This window comes from Ochotona princeps, chromosome 32, assembly GCF_030435755.1.
Source record: "Ochotona princeps isolate mOchPri1 chromosome 32, mOchPri1.hap1, whole genome shotgun sequence".
NCBI lineage: Eukaryota > Metazoa > Chordata > Mammalia > Lagomorpha > Ochotonidae > Ochotona > Ochotona princeps.
In genome coordinates this window covers 7077395-7097124 of record NC_080863.1, presented here as the reverse complement: position 1 = coordinate 7097124, position 19730 = coordinate 7077395, and the positions used below count along the sequence as shown (strand labels likewise).

Below are 19730 nucleotides of genomic sequence, written 5' to 3'. Positions count from 1 at the left end.
CTTTAGGATCACACACCGAGCCACCGGCTCCTAGCCCTGCTCCGCAGCAGCTGCTTCCCACCTGGCCTGCCCCAGCAGCACCCTGGGGTGGGGGTGGGGTGCAGCAGCTCCTGGGTGCAGACTACCTTCAGCTCCGGGCGCTCCCTTCTCCAAGCAGGTGCCTGGTCCACCTCTCAGCCTCTTCGGTCCCCACCTGACTGGGTGTCCAGCTCCCCTGGCCCTGCCTCTACCCCTGGGGTCAAGGCACACACCAGCCACATGGCTGTGTTTTTAGCTTTCCCCCTCAGCCACTTGATAAGCCTCTGCTTCCAGCAGCACAGTCCCCCAGCAGGGGCCTGGGTTGGACGATCCTGGTGGGTACTGTTCCCCTCCCCTCCCCACCCCACCCCGGCACCTCAAGGGGTGGAGTCAAGCACTCCAGCTCTCAGACTCCCTCCCCCACCCCACCCCAGCCTCGGGGACTGGGGGCATACTGTGGGGAGGGCTGGCTGCCTGTGCTGGGACAGTCCAAAGCTTGGTCAGTGTCAGGGGCATCCTAGGGGTGTCCTGGGGAAGTGTGAGGGGGCTCTCTTTATGCAGTAGTTACACTGCAGAGTGGGGGGGAGGGGGCTCCAGAAGAGGAATTAGGTTAAGGATGTGGGTAGGTGGGTGGGGGTGGATGGGGTGTTGGAGTGGGGGTGGCATCAGCCACAGAGCTTCCTCGTATCTGCCAGAACATCTTTGCTCTTCCCCTCCCCTCCCCCAGGTCCTGGGAGAATTCTCCCCCCACCGCCCTGGGGGTCGGGGAATGTCTCTTGTTCTCCCCTCCCCCCAGTGGTGCTACAGGGGGTGGGGGCAGGATGAGTGGGGGGCGGCCAACTCAGCTGTGTGAAGGATGAAGGGGCTGGGGAAGCAGGGCTAGGTGCCCAGGCGGCCGCGTGTGTGGGAGGGGATGTCCTCAGATGCCCTCCGCCCAGGCAGTCCCCGCTCTGACGTGGGTGCCCCCCCTCCCCGCCCGGATTAGTGGCAGCTTGGCCTGACTCTCCGGGGCTCCTTTTCGCCCCCCGGCCCCGCCTGCTCGCCTACCCTCTGAGCAAGGGGGGGTGGGGGGGCTGCTCGCTCGCCCACCCGAGGGGGCACTGGGTCTGCCCAGGTAAGGGGCTCTGGGGATGGCCAGGGCAGCTGCCGTGCCCGCCAGCACGAGTGAGTGAGTGAGCGTGTGTCAGTGCCTGAGGGGGCCGGGGTCGGTGTGGGCTGGGGTCAGACCCACCAGGCAGGCATGCAGGCAGCCAGCCGCAGGGCTGCCTGGCCGGCTGGCTGGCTTTTGTCTACCACTCTGTGCGGGCTTTTCTGGTGTGTTTGTATCTTTTGCGTGTCTCAAGCCCTGTTCCATCCTCAAGCCCAGAGCAGCCGTGACAAGGATTCTGTGGGGCCTATGGCCTGCAGGATGGAGTGGGGTGGGGGGCGTGGATGGCCGAGAGCTGCTGAGCATGGGGAAGGGAAGCCTGCCCCCTGCCCGGACCCCTGCCCCCAGCCTCCGACGAGCCCTCCCCCCTCTCCTGGTGTGGCTGCTGGCCCAGGATCTGCCCTAGCAGCCAGGGTCTAGTGCAAGGACTATGACCTGAGAAAGCTGGGGGTGGGGGAAGGAAGATGGTGGAGGTTGGAGTAGAGTTTGGAGGTGACGGAGGGAGGTCATTGCCTACAAGATGACAGTGACCAACCCTCTTGGGCCTCCTGGCCAGCGCCCCTCCCCCCAATGCTACCATGGCTTCTTCCCGGGGGCCCCAACTACCAGACTGCCCCACAAGCTTTGGCTGCTGAGGAGGGAGGCCCAATAGAGTTCAGGGGTCAGAGGGGGGAACCCCAGGACACCCCAGGAGTCCATCTGGGAAAGAGAGGCCGGGCCTCAAGGCCTAGACTGTTGCAGACCACGCACGCATGATTGACTGATCCAGTTGCGGTTCTTCAGCCACCCCCTAATTGCCCCCACCCCTTGGAGGGGAATCCAAGAACCTGGCATGTCCCTTGGGCCTGTCTCCAGCCCCGTGAGAACCCCTCCTGCAGGGTGTGGGTGAGAGACCCTCCCTCTTCGGCCACGTAGCCACGGACTTTTTGCTCCACGACTACCAGGAGGCAGGCTCCCCTGGCCAGGGACCAGAGTTGGGGTGTTAGGGGAGCAGTGTGTGTACAAGCTGGGACCAAGATGAAGGCTTCCAGAGCTCTCCCTTCCGTGGGGTGGTCGGGTGTGAGTGGTGGGGGTGGGGGGAACACTCCTGGCCCCCAAACACCCCAGGGGAAGTGCTGAGAGAGGCCGGCTCCCACAGGGAAGCAGGGAGCCGAGGGGCGGGCAGGGGTGCCTTCAGGGAAGGGAAGCGCCCACTGGGCGTGTGGGTTTCTGTGTGTGTCTGAATCTGTCTGTTTGTGTCTGCTCTGCTCTGGAACCACCCCCGCAGAGCAGCCGGGATGCTTCCAGGGTGGAGGGTGCCCTGCTCGTTGTTGGTTTCCTCTCCTACTCGCTGTTCCCTCCCAGGAGCCACTCCCATGGGCGCCTCTCCAGTCCAGCCTGGGAGCATTGGAAACACTGGGGGGCCAGAGCCGATCTACAGGACAGACTGGGGAACCCGGGAGTTGGGTGGGCCCAGCTCCTCCGCGTCCATCTCTTAACTCTGGACACTGAATGAAACTTAAGGCCCTAACGGCCAGGCCCAGGCTGGGAGGACCCAGGCTCTCCCATTCACCCACTGGACTCCTAGTAGGGTTTGGGGGTGTTGGGGGAGAGGAGATGGCCAGCTGATGTGCCCAGGTGCCAGAGTTGGAGAGGAACAGCAGACAGTGGTCCAGTGGGCAGGCTGGTCAGGTCGCCCCCATCACTGACCCGTGAGAACCCGACTGCCCCTGCCAGCTCTGGCACTGCCCCTTGGCAGCCAAGGGGGGGGCCCGCCCGAGCACCCCGGGGGGCACCCCGCCCCACCGTGGCCTGGGCCAGCCGCTGCCGCCCTTTGCTCTAGTTCCCGGGCTTGGCACCTATAGTTGGGGGGGGTTCTGCCCGCCTGCCAGGCTCCGGGGCCGGGCCCACGGGAGGGTGGGGCGGCTGGGAAGCTGGCACGCTGCCCTGGGGGAGCCTCTCTCGGCAGGCGCCCGGGTGCCGCGGGGGGGGGAGGTTGGAGGGGGGTAACAAAGGGCTCATTCTCCCCGTGCGCAGCCGGTGGCATCGCGGGGCGTTGGCGGAAGCCCCCGGGGCACAGGAGGGGGCAGGCCCAGGCGGGGCGCGCCGAATCACGGGCTCCTGTTTCCCGCAGGGTGCTGGAGGAAGAAACCTGCGGAACAGCTTCCCCACTCTCAGTTGCGCGTCTGGCGATGGCGATCGGAGGTCCCGCCGCGCTCTCCCTGCATTAGCCGCTCGGCGCGGTTGCTGCGCCCTCGCTGGTGTCTCTCTCCGGGTCACCGGATCGGCCCGTCGCCCTTCCAGGCGCGACCCCCTCCCCCCCGGGGCCTTCGGCCTTTCTCTCTTCCCCCGGACTCGGACACCTCCGATCCGGGGTGCGCGTTTTCCCCGCTCCCCTCCCCCCGGGGCCCCAGCTGCCTCTCTCCTTCTGGGGGCACCCCGCTCCCTAGCCCCGATCCGGTCCTCCCCGCGGCGCAGCACGGAGTCTCAGCGTCCCATGGCGCAACCCACGGCGTCGGCCCAGAAGCTGGTGCGGCCGATCCGCGCCGTGTGCCGCATCCTCCAGATCCCGGAATCCGACCCCTCCAACCTGCGGCCCTAGAGCGCCTCCGCCGCCCTCCGTGGGGGGAAAGGAGAACGCGAGAGCGGTGAATAGACCGAGCCGGAGAACGAGTCGTCCACGCCGGTCCGCCCGCCAGCCGGGAGGCCCGGGAGCCGGCCCATGGGGAGCGCGCGCCCAGCGCCGGCCAAGACGACCGCCACCGCCGCCCAGCCCGGCCCGTGAAGCCCAGGTAAGCGCCTGCGACGCTGCGCCAGGGACGCGCGCTCTGGACGCTTTGCGAGCTGAGACAGTTCTTCTGGACCCCTTTGGGCCTGACCTGGCCTCCTCAACTCTCAAACTCAGGGTACCCAGCGTGGCTGGTCCGCGCACGCAATGCCGTAACTCCCACGGCGCCCCGCTCTCGGGCCTGCGCAGGGGAACCGCGCCGCGCGCGCGTGCCACCTGTCATCCTGGTCTCTTGCACGCACGGTTCAATTTTCCCTCGCTTGCCTCTCTCTGGGGCTCGGCTCGTTTTCCCCGCCTCCTGCCCTCCCTCCCCCCAACACGCGGTCAGGCTGCAGCCAGTTCCCAGCAGCGGCCTGGTACTGCCGCCTTGGGGAGGGGGAGAGAGGACTGGAGTGGCCGGTCAGCCGAGGCCACTTAATCCCCCCTCTCCTGGGCTGGCTAACCCGGCTCATCTCCTTGACGGCAAGGGCGGAGATTCCAGCCCTAGCACATTTGTCCTGGGACTCTTTGCTGGAGAAGCCAAAAAAAATCTGAAGAGAACTGGGAAGAGACAGGCTTTCTGCACGAGGCAGCCCCAGGTGTAGGGGGAGCCAGCAGCCAGCAGCCCTGGCTGATATCCCTACCCGCCCTGCCAGCCAGACCTGCGTCTCTCCATCTTGCTAGACTGGCTGGGGGATGGCGGGGGGAGCTCAAGTAGCATCCTCAGGCACGGGGTGGGGGTGGGGTTAGCAACGTGGAAAGTATTCTGAGACCCTAGTCCTATTGACGCCAGGAGAAGGAGTGACGTTATTTACTCAGGGGCACGTCAGGGCCTCCTTTGCCTCCTGGAGTCCATTGTTGCTGCATTCTCTTCCCCTGTGGCTGGAGCCCAGGGTCCTGGCTTCAGAAGGCTAGAACAGGTCACCCTAAGAATGGCAGCTTTTGGTCAGGGCTCTGGCCCAGGCAGACCATCCAGGTCCAGGGGTCTGGTGGCAGGGAGAGACAGAGGGGTCAACTCCCCACATCCCAGACACGCAGGACCCTGGGGTAGCAAGGTGGGCCAAGGGCCTGCCCTCAATGCTGCCGGGGCGCGGAGCCAGGCAGCCAGAGGACTTTATTGCTTCTGCTGCTCCCTCCAGGGACCCTCTCTGGGAAGGAGCCCCATGAGGGCAGGAGAGCAATGGAGACTGCACCCAGCTTTCTGAGGGACACCACGGCCTGGGAGAAGACGGCCCCTGAGAACGGCCCCGTGGGACAAGAGCCAGGCCCCCCACTGCCCCATGGGGCACTGTGTCTGGGGGAGCCTGCCCCCTTCTGGAGGGGCATCCTGAGCACCCCGGACTCCTGGCTGCCCACTGGCTTCCCCCAGGGCCCCAAGGACGCGCTGCCTCTGGCAGAGGGCGAAGACCTCCAGAGTCGGGAGAGGAAAGCTAGCTGGCTGGGCCCCAAGGAAGGCCTGCGCTGGAAAGAGGCCGCGCTCACCCACCCGCTGGCCTTCTGTGGGCCGGTGTGCCCACCTCACTACAGCCCCTTGATTCCTGAGCAGGCCGCGGCCACAGCTGCTGCCACCAGCCAGCTCAAGAGTGACCCCTTGGCCTTCCGGCCCTTGCACTGCCCCTTCCTCCTGGAGACCAAGATCCTGGAGCGAGCTCCCTTGTGGGTGCCTACCTGCTTGCCACCTTACCTGGTGTCTGGCCTGCCCCCAGAGCGACCATGTGACTGGCCTCTGGCCCCACACCCCTGGCTCTACACTGGAGGCCAGCCCAAAGTGCCCTCTGCCTTCAGCTTGGGCAGCAAGGTGAGTCCCTGGGGACTTAGGCCATGGGGTGGGAGTGGAGGGTAGGATAGCTCATGGTGGTTCCTGCTAAGGCAGCCCCCAGTGGAGGAGTCTCAGCTCTCAGCAGTCCCACGCCCCAAAGTCAACCCCAAACAGTTGGCTCTGAACACCTCACTGGCCCTCGCCTGCCTTTAGGCCACGGCAGCGGCTGACTCACCCATTATGCACCCAAGGACAAACTATGAACACCCTGAGCTTGGAATGCATGGCCTTGCCCAGGGCAAGCTGGGGCAGGGGGTGGGTAGTAAGAAGCAATACCCTCCCCGTCTTTCACCCGACAGCCCTGTAACCCTGTCTAGCATCCCTTCACCATTCAGCTAACCCCTAGACCCAAATATTATATCAAACCCTTCTTGATGCAGGGCAGGTATCCAGGCAGATTGGGCCTTAAACCTTTTGTTGCTGGATGGTGGGGGCAATGGAAGGCCCTTGAGGGGAGGGAGAAGGGAGGGGGCCCTGAGAGGGGGTGTCCCGCAGGGCCTTGGGGAAAGGGACTCCCGCAGCCTGTCCCCTTGGGTTCTCAGCTCTGCCCATCCTTGGTGACACAGGGAACCCACGCCAGCTGCAGCATAACCCGTTCTCCCGTCCTCAGGGCCTTTACCACAAGGATCCGAGCACGCTCAGGCTAGCCAAGGAGCCCTCGGCAGCTGCGGAGCCTGGCTTGCTGGGTTTGACCGCTGCTGGCAGTCTCCTGAGAGCCGGAGAAGGGGAGCGGCCAGAGTCCCGCCCGAGGAATGGCCAGACAGGAGTCGGAAGGCAGCAGAATCCAGGCCCGCTTTTCCTGGGGCACACTGACACCGTGCCCCGGCCGCTCTGGCCCCCTTGTCCCCCAGGCCTAGGCCTAGTTCATACCTTCAGCAATGTCTGGCCTGTGCCAGGAAGTGGGAGCCTCGGCTACCAGCTGGCATCACCAGCCATACCTAGGTGCCCCTCTCCTGGAGCTCCTAACACCCAGGGTGGCTGCTGCCCATCCCAGCCACCTGACAGAGATGAGGGACTCAGCCCATGTGGGAAGTGCCAGGAGGGCCTGGACGGGAGTCCCAGTGAAGCAGGGGACTCCAGCGAAGAAGCCATCAAGGCCGGGGGCCCCAGGGCCTGCCCCCCTAGCCACCACACCAAGCTGAAGAAGACATGGCTCACGCGACACTCTGAGCAATTTGGGTGCCCAGGGGACTGCTCCGGGAGCCAGGAGGGCCTGGCGGCCGGGCTCAGGAACCTCAAGAGGGCAGGCAGCCCTGAAGGGCAGGGAGCCACAGGCAGCCCCGCCCCCAAGCGCCCACCTGACCCTGCGTTGGGCGTCACAGGCCAGGGGCCTAAAGGCTGGCAGGAATTGCTGGGTGCATCAGCAGGTGACCAAGCAGAAGCAGAAAGAAGACCACGTGCTGATCAGAGAGGTAACTGGGGATGGGGGGAGGGAGGCAGAGGGAGCTGCAGGAATCCTGCCTGCCTGGGGTTAGGGGAGCAGCCAGGCTGAGCTTTGCAAGACAAGGCCCAGCTTCTCTTTCTGCACCTCTGTGGTCTGTTTGGGAGTTGCTTCTGTCCGTCCGTATGCCCATCTCATTTCCTCCCCAGCCTTGGCATGCTGGCGCCAATGTGATGACACAGTTCAGGGCATAGGCTCTGGAGCCACAGTGCCTGCCTGCCTGCCTCCCGACCTTGCCAGTTGATAGCAATGTGACCTCGGGTGAGGGACGGCCACCTCTCCTGGCTTCGATGGCTGCACCTGTACAATGGGTGACAAGATGACACGTGCATCATGAACACAGCTGTGAAGGTGAAACCCTGAGGTCACGCAATCAGAGACTCTGACGACGCGCCGGCAGATCGTCCACACCCCATGGATACCTGCCACTGCGATTCCCTGCACCGCAGAACCCTTTGGGGGTTACTGCTCTAAAAGGGCCTCAGGAACCCCACATTCTGCCTCTTTCTTTCCCAGCCAGCCAGGTCATGGACTTTGATACGGAACTCTGCCGGAAGGGAGGGCTTTGGATACATCCTGGGCCCCCGTGCCACGCTTGTAGAGGGTCCCCTCTGCCCTGCTGTCACAGCCTCAGTTCTCAGCTTCGTGGACTGTGAAGCCACACGGAGCAGGACCGTGTCCCTCCAGGCACTGGCCACTGTCTCCTTGTGTCTCCTGGTGTGCGTCTGTCAGCACCCTCCTGGACACCCTGGCTGTTCTGAGGGTGTTGCTGCTGCTGTGGCTCCGGAGTTGAAATTCCCTGGCCATCTTCCTCTCCAGCGTCTGTCTGGCATTGAGATTGCCTTGTTTTGTTGTCACATGGCCAGTGACGTCACTGGATCAAAGTTGAGGCTAACACTTGTGCAAAGAGGACGAGCCTGGCACCCAGCACCCCGGACCACCCCTCTCCTTGCCTCCTGTGCCCGTTGGAGCACTTGCCTTTGCTCTGCTTAGCCGTCTATCCGTTGGTGGGGTGTTGGGGACACTCCAGCTGCTTCTGAATGAGGCCTCTTGGGAGGGTGTTCAGCCATGGGCTGGGGTTCCCATAAGCCCAGGAGACCCAGACACCTGACCAGCTCCTTTGTCCCTCAACCTCTCCCCCAGGACCCCAGGATGGCAGGGTTGGCCCCCAGGATGCAGCTCTTCCAGCTGGCATTGCTCAGTGCCACAAGTGTGCCCAGGCAGCCGGAGAGGGAGCGGGGTTGAGCTGCCACTCACATCAAGTGCAGAGGTGAGTCCATTGGCCTCAACCTCGGCTCTGCCCTCTCCTTTCCCCTTGCCACACCCTCCTCACCTTCTCTTACCTACTCCCCAGACTGCTTTTGGTAGGGGAGCGGCGGCAGCAGAAACATCAGGAGGAAGAGTGGGTCCCCAGCTCTGAGGAGGGAAGCGCAGCAGCTGACCCAGAGAATGGCACCCACCTGGGCCTTGCCAAGCACCTGTTGAGCGGTTTGGGTGACCGGCTGTGCCGCCTGCTGCGGAGGGAGCGAGAGGCCTTGGCCTGGGCACAGCGTGAAGGTGAGCAGACAGGCTCCAGGGCCTGTGTTGGGGTGGTCCCCCGCCATGTGTGTCTCCCTCCTCCCCCTGCCCAGCTCCTAGCCACCTGCACTGCCTGCCGTTTGTTAGGTATGTGCCAGGATCTGAGGCTGTTAGTGCTGCCAACATTTCTGGCTGGCTGGGTGGTGCTGAGTGTGTTTGCTGGGAAATGGTACAGCTCAATCCTCTTGCAGACAGCAGGACTTGTCAGAAAACAGGAAAACATGACTGCGTGCCAAGAGCCGTGGTGAGGGGGGAAGTCCCAGAGGGGCGACTGGAACTGATGGGAGACCCGGCGGGGGGGGACGCCTAGCAGGCAGGTGTTGTTGCGGTTCTTGGCTCTCGCCCCATAGCCCCATGCAGGATCGTCTCCTCCTATTCTCGGCTTGGAGTCACACTGTACACTCCCCTTCCGGGAATCCAGGCGCTGGTACCTCCCCAGGGCCCTGTCGAATTCCTCCCCAGTCGGATGAGGAGCCTCTCATCCTGCGGAGGCCACCTGGTGCTGCCCACCACCCCTGCTCCTTCCTACCCTCGGGTCCTCTGGGTCCATCTTCCTCATTGGAATGTGAGCAGCTGTATGGCAGGCCAGAGGCTGAGCGCCTCGTGAGGCAGCCTGGCAATAGTGAGCAGGTGTTTGTGGGCTGCAGTGCCCCCTCCTGCCTTCCATCTGCTAACAGTGGCTTAGCAAGGATCTTCTCCCCTTAAACTCTGCTGCTTTGGGGTGATGGCAGGACCCACCTGTATTTCGTTTTTTGAAAGGTAGTTACAGAGAGAGAGAGAGAGAGAGATATCTTCCATCCACTGGGTCATTCCCTAAATATTTACAACGGCCTGAGCTGGGCTGATCTGAAGCCAGGAGCCAGGAGCTATCTCCAAGTCTGCAACATGGGTGCAAGGAGCCCAAGCACTAGGCCACATTAGCAGGGAGCAGGATGTGAAATGGAGCAGCCAGGATGCTGCCAGGATGTTGTCATCTCAGGCACTGCCTTTCCCTGCTGTGCCATTGCGCTGGCCCAAGGAGCCATCTCTTAAAGTTCCCTCTTTTGATAGGAGGATGCCTTAAAAAAAAGGTTGCGAAACCAAGAGTTCATGTTTTGTCGCACAGGCTCTGTCCTCCATGAAATGCATTTTTTTCCCATGAAACCCCTACCATGTGCATGGATGGCAAAACTAGATTTGTACTCAAATGTTTCCTTATAGTTCCATTCTATTTTTTTTAAAAGATTTATTTGTTTTTATTGGAAAGGCAGATTCACAGAGAGAAAAAGATACAAAGGGAAAGATCTTCTGTCTGCTGGTTCACTCCCCAAGCAGCTGCAATGGCCAGACTGTGCCAATCCAACAGCAGGAACCAGAAGCCTCTTCTGGGTCTCCCATGTGGGTGCAGGGTCCCAAGGCTTTGGGCTGTTCTTGACTGCTTTCCCAGGCCACAAGCAGGGAGCTGGATGGGAAGTGGAGCAGCTGGGACACAAACTGGCACACATATGGGATCCTGGCACATGTAAAGCAAGGACTTTAGCCACTAGGCTTTCGCATTGGGCCTGAAGGGAGAGTTTTTTTTTACTGAGAGAGGCAAGGCAGAGAGAAAGATCTTCTATCCACTAGTTCACTCTGCAAATAGCTGCACTGGCCAAAGCTGAGTTGATCCAAAGCCAGGAGCGAGGAGATTTTTCCAGATCTCCCATGTGAGTGCAGGGACCCGAGACTTAAGGCATCCTCCATTGCTTTACCAGGCAAAACACAGGCGGCTGTATCAGCAGTGGAGCATCTGGGACATGAACTGATGCCCATAAGAAACACCAGCACGGCAGGCAGAGAATTAGCATGATACACCATCTCACTGGCCCCTTCATTCTGTTTTCAGAGGGCTGTTGACCCCTGGGCTTTTAAATCTGGTGGCACAGTCGACTTTGGAGGGAGGGAGAAGGACCATTATCAGAACTGTAGGGGACAGTGACCAGGGGCCCATGCCTGGAGCAGGTGGCAGCGGGGCGTGGTGGTGGTGTGGGAGGAGGGCCTCAAGGGCAGCTGCTCCTTGTTTCTTCTGCTATGTTTGGCTCCTCACCGGGGCCCGCGTCACTTTGGCCTTCTGACCCTGCTCTCTCCTGCGGTCAGCAGGCCAGGGGCCAACTGTGAGCGAGGACAAGCTGGACAGTGCACGCTGCTGTAGCCGTTGCCACCATGGACTCTTCAACACCCACTGGAGATGCCCCCGCTGCAGCCACCGGCTGTGTGTGGCCTGTGGCCGCATGGTGGGCGCTGGGAGGACCAGGGAGAAAGCAGGTGAGATGGGGGTGGGACTGGTGGTGAGGTAGGAGTCAGGGCCTCTGCCTTCCAGACAGGAAACAGAGTGGTTCAGCAACTTGTGCGGGGTTGCACAGCCAAGGGAGTGCTTCCTCACTTGCTTGCCCAGGATGGAGACTAGGGGTTTCCGGTCTGGCCCGACCCACTCCACGGGTCTCAGCTTTCTCTGCATTGGCTCCACTTGGCCTTCCAAGGACTCCAAGTTTCCCAGTGTTCCCAACAAACCGCGTTCCAGGGTACAATCTGTTCTGGAACATTCTCTTCTGCGTGACCGCCACGTGGGGCTCCTTGCACATATCGGGGTCTCTGTGTTCTGTAGCAGCTGAGGCTCACTCACAAGGTCTGCGGATTGGACCGGGACGTCACATCCTTGGCCTTCACCCAGGGTGACCTTGCTCTCTAGTAGACCTGCAGCCTCTCCCTTCCTCTACCCGCACAGGATCTCAGGAACAGACCTTGGAGCCATGTGCCCAGGAGGCCGGGCACCCTGCCTGCTCTCTGATGCTGACCCAGTTTGTCTCCAGCCAGGGTGAGCCATTGTGGAGGGTGGGGCGTGCAGAGGGCGGAGCCCCCTCCTGTCTGGCTGTCCCCTGGCCCAAGGCCACGCCCTCCTGGTTGGCTGCGGGCTGGGCTGGGCGATCACAGTCCCCTTCTCCTTCCCACCTCACCTCCACCCCAGCTTTGGTGGAACTGAGCACCGCGATGCACCAAGTCTGGGTCAAGTTTGACATCCGGGGACATTGCCTCTGCCAAGCTGATGCCTGGGTGTGGGCCCCTGGGAACGGAGGCCAGCAGGTGAGAGGCTGTGGTGGGGCCCTGGGAACAGGCATCATGCCTGCGCATGGCTGACCTTGAGGGGTGGGGATTGTGAGTCTTCTGATGGGGTTGGACAGGGACAAGAGAGCGAGTGACCGCAGAGGCCTCGCCATCTTCCACCGGGATTAAGCTCCTTCCTCGTGGATGACCCCACCCGCACAGTCCACTTTGTGCAAACTCTAGTCCAATCCCTCGCACTTCATGCTGGAAGTGCTTGCTGCTTCTGGGGGCCACGGGCTCCTCCAGGACACACGATACGTAGCAGCCGTTTGGTATGCACTTACAACGTTTGTGTGTTTATTATAACACTTGTCCAGGGTCAGTGCTTGGAATGTGTGTTGTGTGCCAGGCACAGCACTGTATAGCTATCACAGAACTTTTGGGAAATACAGACAAGTATAAGGAAGAAATTTCAGGGGTCTCTGATTCCACCCTTAACTGTTTGTTGTATTTCCTTCCGTCCATTCATCTATGTATCTGTTTGCATCTAGTTTGGTACCTGAGGGGAACCTCAGACAGTTCATGGAAAATGGAATAAAAATATAAGTTTATTTTGATAAAAGAAAGATTGAAATCTCTGCATAGTTTTTTTTTTAATGATTTATTTGAAAAAGTTAGAGCGAGGGAGGCAGAGAGAGAAACAGTAGTATGTTTTGTGTGCTGATTCACTCCCCAACTGATTGCAACATCCAAGGTAGCCCAGACTGAAACTAGGAGCCAGGAGCTTCTTCCTGGTCTCCCAGGCAGGCGCAGGGTTCCAAGGCTTTGGGCCATTGCCCACTGCTTTCCCAGGCCATTAGCAGGGAGCTGGATGGGAAGTGGAGCAGCAGAACTGGCACCTCTTTGGGATGCTGGTGGCGTCGCATGCAGTGGTAGAAAGTACTCTTTCATGCTGGCTGGTGGTTGTGGCTAACCCGGTTTAAATCTCTGTGGGTTTGCGATGGCGGTGGTGGATGGGTTGAGCAGAAGGAGCTGCCAGAGAAAACTGTGCCAACGTCACAACCTTCCTGCAACGGAGACACCCACAAGACAAAGGACATCAAAGAGGGTGAGTGGCCGGTGCAGGAGGGAGGCTGGGCGGGCTGGTTAAGAGAGCCAGCCCAGAGTTGGGCTGAGGGTTGCTAATGTGGGAAGTTCCCCACCCATTCCCACAGAAACCCCAGATTCGACCGAGAACTCCACACAGGACGGTGCAGGTGGAGGGCCGCTACCCTGTCCCTCCCTCTGTGAACTGCTGGCGTCCACCGCTGTCAAACTCTGCCTGGGACATGAGCGAATCCACATGGCTTTCGCACCTGTCACCCCGGCCCTGCCCAGCGTAAGCGAACCCGTGGGCATGAGGAAATGCTGGGAGAGAGCTGGGGTGGCGAACAGGGGAGGGGTCCCTGGAAGCCTGGGCCAGGGGCCAGGCCAGTGCTGAGCCTGCCTGCCTGCCCTGTGTCCCTCCTGCCCGCAGGATGACCGCATCACCAACATCTTGGACAGTATCATCGCGCAGGTGGTGGAGCGCAAGATCCAGGAGAAGGCCCTGGGGCCCGGGCTGCGCAAGGGCCTGAGCCTGCCCCTGTCCCCTGGGCGGCCTAGGCTGCCTCACCATGGGGCTCTACTGTGGCTGCAGGAGCCCAGGCCGGGGCGGAGCCTCCACCTGTTCCAAGAGCACTGGCGCCAGGGCCAGGTGCGGCTGGCTGACGGGAACTCCTACTCCATCCACTCTCTGAGTTCTCCACCCCCAAGGCGTGGGGACGTAGGGCGGGAGGTGGGGGAAGCGGCAGGGTCTAGCCCCGCCCCGACAGCTGTCATGGCTGCCCCCCTCCCCGGCCCCATTCATTCCCAGCCGTATCTTGCTTCCTTCAGCCCGTATTAGTGTCGGGGATTCAGAGGACACTGCGAGGCGACCTGTGGACAAGGGAAGCCCTCGGGGCGCTGGGGGGCCAGGTACAGGCGCTGACCCCCCTGGGGCCTCCCCAGCCCAGCAGCCTAAGCAGCACAGCCTTCTGGAATGGATTTTCTCGGCCTGAGAGTAAGCAGCCAGGAGCCTGAGCTACAGTGATGGGGGTGACCCAGAGGAGATGGGCGGGGGTGCGGTGGCCATGTAGAAGCTTGGGTCAGCGCCTCTTCTGTCTGCAGCTTCAGGTCGTGCTTCCAAGTCAGACGAAGGCTCTGTCCTCCTGTTGCGCCGAGCTCTGGGGGACCAAGACACCAGTAGGTGTGTCTGAAGCCCAGGCTCCCTGACCACACCCTGCGCCTCCTCCACACCTCCCTCTCCGCTCCTCGTCTGACCCTGACCCTCCACGATGACTGCAGGCTGCCCTGGGGTGGGGGACAGGTTTCTGTGCTTGGGTTGGGCCCGCTGACACCGATGGCCCTTCTTTCCTTAGGGCAGAGAACCTGGCTGCCAGCCTACCTCTCCCGGAGTACTGTGCACGCCATGGAAAACTCAACCTGGCTACCTACCTCCCGCCAGGCCCTTCCCTGCAGCCACTGGAACCCACGCTCTGGGCATCCTATGGTGAGTGAACCCTTATTGCTGCCCCTCCCACAACAGACAAAGTTTTTTTCATCTGCTGCTTCACTCCCCAAAAGGCCACAATGGCCAGAGTTGAGCTGATCTGAAGCTAGGAGCCAGGAGCTTCTTCAGCGTCTCCCACATGGGTGCAGAGTCCAAGGCTTTGGGCCATCCTCCACAACTTTCCCAGGCCACAAGCAGGGAGTGGGATGGGAAGTGGAGCAGCCGGGACACGAACCAGCACCCATATAGGATGCCAGTGCTTATAGGCAGAGGATTAGACAATTGAGCCATCATGCTGCCGGGCACATGTTTAGTTCATGTGCCAAGTTCCTGGGGGACTCCGGGGTGCTTCTCTGACTCTGCTCCCCATGCCCTATGCAGGCGTAAGCCCACACCGTGGACACCTGGGGACCAAAAACCTGTGTGTGGAAGTGGCTGACCTGGTCAGTGTCCTGGTACATGCAGAAGGCCCGCTGCCTGCCTGGCACCGGGCACAGAGAGGTGGGTCCTCAGCCAGAGATAAGCAGGGTGGAGGGCAGGGAGGAGAATAAGCTCTGCTTATAGAGGTCCACCTCTGCCTTTTGGGGGGCCTGCCTGAATGGTCTATATCCTTCGCAGATGTCCTGTCGGGCCTGGATGGGGAGGGGCTGTGGTCTCCGGGCAGCCAGGTCAGCACCGTGTGGCATGTGTTCAGAGCACAGGACGCCCAGCGCATCCGCCGCTTTCTGCAGATGGTGAGGAGGGAGCCCTAGCCCTTCTGTTTGCCCCTTGCCTGACCCCAGAAGCTCATACTGTCTGCACCAGCACCCCTGGGTGTGCATTCCCTAGGTGCAAGCACCCCCACCGCAACCCAGAGGAGGCAGCTCAGAGATCAGGCCAAGATACTGGGCAGGAGAAAGGGATGATGGGAGTGGACAGAAGGCAGCAAACTCCAGATAGCAGCGGGAGATAGGACGTCAGAGTTAAGGTTAGGGCAGGTCCCAGGTTGTGGGATTTCGTGTATCCCAAAGACGCACATACACAAACAGGAGCAGACAGAGGAACCTCTTTGTAAACAGGTGGTGTGACTGGGCGTGGCTGGCTGTGGGCCGTGGCATTCCCCTGGCAGGCTGGGACACCCTGCACTTGCCACTGGATAGATTTGAATCTCCAGAGCAGGGAAGTCTTAACCCCCAACTGGGGCTCTCTCCAAAATCCCCCTATCATAAGCACTGGCTGGATTTAGCTGGCATCATAACTCCTCAGGCTGGACCAGCAGGTGCCCACCCCCTGGTAAGTGGGAACTCCTGGCTATTCTCACCTGTTCCCGATCCATGCTCTCAGCAGAGCTTGATAAAAGCATTGGGTCAGTTACACCTGCTCATCCACAGCTCAATGCGCAGTCCAAGCCGACTCAGAGGCAGGTTAAAAGCCACTGGGACAAACACTATGTGAGTGAGGGTTGTACACCCAAGTGATCTCTTGGGCGTCACCATGGAGAAGGGACAGAGGAGCCACACATGGGATCCTGGAGTCCACCAAAGGCCTCTCCACCCGCAGGAAAAGCAAAGAGCTGAACGCCCTGCCATGGCACCTTGCATCCTTGCTTCTGTCCAGCCCAGTGTTCGCTCTGCCACTCCAGCTGCCCTGCCCTGTGTACACACACACACACACACACACACACACACACACACACACACACACACACACACACCAGGGCCCCTACCTGATCTCCCAGGCTCCAGGACTTTGTCCCACACCCCTGTCCTCCCCCAGCTCTGCCCTACCCTTCTAGCCACTGCTGCCCGTTCATTGATCCTTCCCTTCTTTGAGGTATGTCCTGCCCGGGCGGCAGGCACCCTGGAACCCGGCGCACCAGGCAGCTACTATCTGGATGCGGGGCTGCGGCGGCGCCTACGGGAGGAGTGGGGTGTGAGCTGCTGGACCCTGCTGCAGGCCCCCGGAGAGGCTGTGCTGGTGCCCGCGGGAGCACCCCACCAGGTGGGGCTGGCAGTGGTGGGTGGGCTATGCAGGGGTGGAGAGAGGAGTAGCAGAACTGGGTGGGGTAGGCAGTGGTGCCCGAAGCTGAGACAGGTCAAGGTCATTGGTGTTGGCCCCTGAGATGGCATCTTGTCCTGGTCTGGCCAGCATGTGTACTGACGGGGAGGGACTCTGGGTCCCCTGTGGCACTCCTGGGGCCCCACTCTTGGCCGTGCCTCTTGTGTTACCTGGCCTTGTGCTCTCTGCAGGCTCAGAGGAAGCCAGGGCTGGCAGGGGGAGGAGGAGGAGGCGAGATCGGGAGCCCTCTGCTGATCCTCCGCATCCTCTCCGGCTTCCTGTGTTCTTCCCGGCACAGGTACAAGGCCTGGTCAGCACGGTCAGTGTCACCCAGCACTTCCTGTCCCCTGAGACCTGCACCCTCTCTGCTCAGCTCTGCCACCAGGGACCCAGCCTGCCTGCCGACCACCGCCTGCTTTTTGCTCAGGTGAGAATGACCCTGGCTGACCTGCTACAGGTGTTTGAGATCGTCTAGCTCCTTCCACCCCCAACACACACACACCCACCCACCCACCCCTGTCAAGGCACTGCTATGGTGGGCGGGCTTAGCAAGTCCAGTTCTTGTGCCAAGGCAAGGAGGGAACCAAGGGTGAGGGTTTGGGATGTCGTAAAAAAAAAAAAAAAAAAACTCTGGGTCTGCTTCTTCTCTCCTAGATGGATTGGGCTGTGTTCCAAGCAGTGAAGGTGGCTGTGGCGACATTACAGGAGGCTAAAAAATAGTGGGCCCCTGGGTGTTGGAGGTGACAAGGGGCGGGGGGGGTGGGAGCAGGTGGCGCCTCTGGAGGGAATGTCACTGGGGAGCTTGGGGTTTTGAGTCCATCTCACAAGCGCCCCTCTGGGCAACAGGCAAGGCACACTGGTACTTCACTGGTACAACTGCACGGCCGCCAGAGCGATGCCTGCCCCACCCCAGCTCCCCCTAATCCACGGGGTACCAAGCCCACATTGGAGGCAACTGCCTCCCTGCAACTCGCCCCCCTCGTTGCCCCTCAACATCCCTGGAGACATCAGCCCTCCCATCAGGGGAACTTTGAAATCATTCTGGCTTAAGCAACTCTGACTTCCGCTGCCTCCCATACTACTGTTCCTGAACGCTTCAGTTCCAGTCAAACACCTACCCTTCTGGCCAGAAGAGGCTGCCAAACTGGGGAAGGCTGGCTGGCTGGCTGGGGTGGGAGGGGACATGGGCAGTGCCACTCTGCCGTGCCCCCTTCTCCTTGCTTCCCCATGATATCCGTTAAAGCCTGTGTTCTGACCGCCACTGCCACCACGAGGTTGCCCAGCTCCTGTAGGCTTTGTGGTCTGGGGGAGGGGGAGGGTATGCGAGCTAGACCCTTCAACTGCTCCTCTTCCTAGTACCCCTCCCACTAAGGAGCAGACAGAGCCCCTGGGGGTGGGGGTGGGGGTGGGGGTGGGGATGCTTGCTGAAGATGCTTTGGAGGAAGAGTTCGGGACCAACAGCAAGGTGGCCCGCCTAGTTCTGTCCCAGCAGCAGATTCCCAGGGCCCATCCTGACTTGGAGAGAGCCAGGCCTGGGGCCCCAGGTGAGCCCAGGTCCAGATCCTTCTGTCCTGGGTGGCCACGGCCACCGTCAGGTTCAGCCTGCCTGGTATGGAGCTTGGATCACACGCTGCCCACCTCCTCCCCACAGTCCATCCGTCCTTCCTTCTGGTGTAGCTGTGCCCACCCCGCTCCCTTCCCGGTGTATCTCAGGCTCCAGACATGGTCCAGCTCTTGTTATATCCAATTTTTCCTGCTGTGGTTTGGGGAATTTTTTTTATTAAATAAAATTTTTTATTATAAGTATAAAATGCTATCAAAACATGTGGAAAATCGCAGAATCGCCTGTGTCTACTTGCCCCAGCCTAACCCGTATTCTTTTGCGTCTGTCCATTGCCTTCTTGTATTCCCTCCAAGGATCTGTTGTACCTAGCGAGGAACAAGCACATCTTGTGCTTGTGCCTGCAGCATTGTAACTGTTAACATTTCTCTGTGTTGTCCTAACCTGTGTTTTATTTTATTTGAAAGAGTTACACAGAGAGAGAGGTTGGGGGAGAGTCCTTCTAGCTCTGGTTCTCTTCCCAAGTGGCCACAACAGCCAGAGCTGAGACAATCCGAAGCTGGGAGCCAGGAGCTTCTTCCAGGTCACCCGTGGGGGTGTAGGGTTCCAAGGACTTGAGTCATCCTCTGCTGCTTTCCCAGTCCCGAAGTGGAGAGCTGGATCGGACATGGAGTAGCCCGGATGTGAACCAGCACCCATACGCTGGTACCGCAGGTAGATGATTAGCTTGGTATGCCACCATTCTGGACCCTAAACTTTCATTTTTTGAAAAAGATTTTTTTTTATTGGAAAGTCAGATTTATAGAGAGGAGGAGAGACAGAGAGAAAGATCTTCTGTCTGCTGGTTTACTCCCCAAGTGGCTGCGACAGCTGGAGCTGAACCAATCAGAAGCCAGGAGTTTCTTCTGCGTCTCCCACGTGGGTGCAGGGTCCCAAGGCTTTGGGCCGCCCTAACCCTAACCCTAACCCTAACCCTCAACTGCTTTCCCAGGCCACAAGCAGGGAGCTGGATGGGAAGTGGAGCAGCTGGGACAAGAGTTGGTACCCAGATGGGATCTTGGTGCATGCATTGGGCCATCATGCTGGGCCCCGTGTAGAAAGAGAGAGAGAGAAAAGAAGAAAGGAGGGAGGGAGGGAGAGAGAAAGAGAAAGAAAAAGGAAGAAGGAAAGAAAAAGACTAAGGATTGCATTAGAAGGACGCTCTAACTTAACCCTGCCACTCTTGTCTGGTGAGCATCTTCCTCATCGCTCGATGGAGGTTGAGGTGGTTTCCCTACACCTTACAGAAGGGGAAGTAGGCAGGTTTGGGCAAAGTAAACCATCCACGGGCAGGCCGCAATTTCAGTGGCAGAACTGGGATCTAAACCAAGTTCTCTGACTCACTGACTTGCTCGTCACAGCTCCCTGCTGGATTAAAACACGGGCTAGCCCTCCTTTCCCTCACGCACTCCGTAGCTCACGGCGTTCCAAGCAGCATCAAAACCCATTTCTCATCCCATGTGACCTTCCCTGGCTGTGCCCTGCTGGCACCCCAACACAGGGCCTTTTCTGGGGGAAGATGATGTCCCCTGAATTATGCCCATCAGGGTCCTTGCAGCCCCGGATGGGAGAGACGCGGATGGAGTTCTGGGCTCCTGGCTTTGACCTGGTCCAGCCCTGAAAATTGTGGGCAATTGGGGAATGAGCCATGGACAAGAGTCCTCTCTGTCAAATAAATATTTTTTTAAGAAAATAGTTTTTGGAACACGTGTGCT

At 60.3% G+C, this 19730-nt stretch overlaps 2 protein-coding genes across 3 annotated transcripts; both read left to right on the top strand.

The window, feature by feature from the left end:
• Window positions 1-3641: 3641 nt before the first annotated feature.
• HRURF (HR upstream open reading frame) lies at window positions 3642-3746 on the top strand. The gene has a single exon (XM_058657535.1). It carries the CDS (start codon window positions 3642-3644, stop codon window positions 3744-3746), a length of 105 nt encoding a protein of 34 aa, XP_058513518.1.
• Window positions 3747-3791: 45 nt separating this feature from the next.
• Window positions 3792-17221, top strand: HR (HR lysine demethylase and nuclear receptor corepressor). 2 transcript variants are annotated; one of them, XM_058657534.1, is made up of 19 exons: window positions 3792-3936; window positions 5051-5709; window positions 6341-7142; window positions 8315-8441; window positions 8526-8728; window positions 10868-11032; window positions 11493-11582; window positions 11733-11848; window positions 12836-12917; window positions 13024-13187; window positions 13326-13544; window positions 13724-13889; window positions 13997-14075; window positions 14248-14378; window positions 14760-14879; window positions 14997-15112; window positions 16191-16358; window positions 16714-16842; window positions 17070-17221. In XM_058657534.1, the coding sequence occupies exons 2-19, from the start codon at window positions 5092-5094 to the stop codon at window positions 17133-17135; spliced, it is 3561 nt and encodes a 1186-aa protein (XP_058513517.1). In that variant the 5' UTR covers window positions 3792-3936; window positions 5051-5091; the 3' UTR covers window positions 17136-17221. The 2 variants fall into 2 exon arrangements, with proteins under 2 accessions (XP_058513517.1, XP_058513516.1); XM_058657533.1 differs by having other exon boundaries at window positions 10865-11032.
• The last annotated feature ends 2509 nt before the right edge of the window (window positions 17222-19730 follow it).

Excerpts from the sequence above, each read along its gene's own strand:
- HR (XM_058657533.1), top strand. The coding sequence starts at position 5,092 with ATGGAGACTGCACCCAGCTTTCTGAGGGACACCACGGCCTGGGAGAAG. Across the intron at positions 13,188-13,325 it reads TCACCCCGGCCCTGCCCAGC|GATGACCGCATCACCAACAT; the intron begins GTAAGCGAACCC and ends TCCTGCCCGCAG. Across the intron at positions 15,113-16,190 it reads TCCGCCGCTTTCTGCAGATG|GTATGTCCTGCCCGGGCGGC; the intron begins GTGAGGAGGGAG and ends CCCTTCTTTGAG.
- HRURF (XM_058657535.1), top strand. The coding sequence starts at position 3,642 with ATGGCGCAACCCACGGCGTCGGCCCAGAAGCTGGTGCGGCCGATCCGC.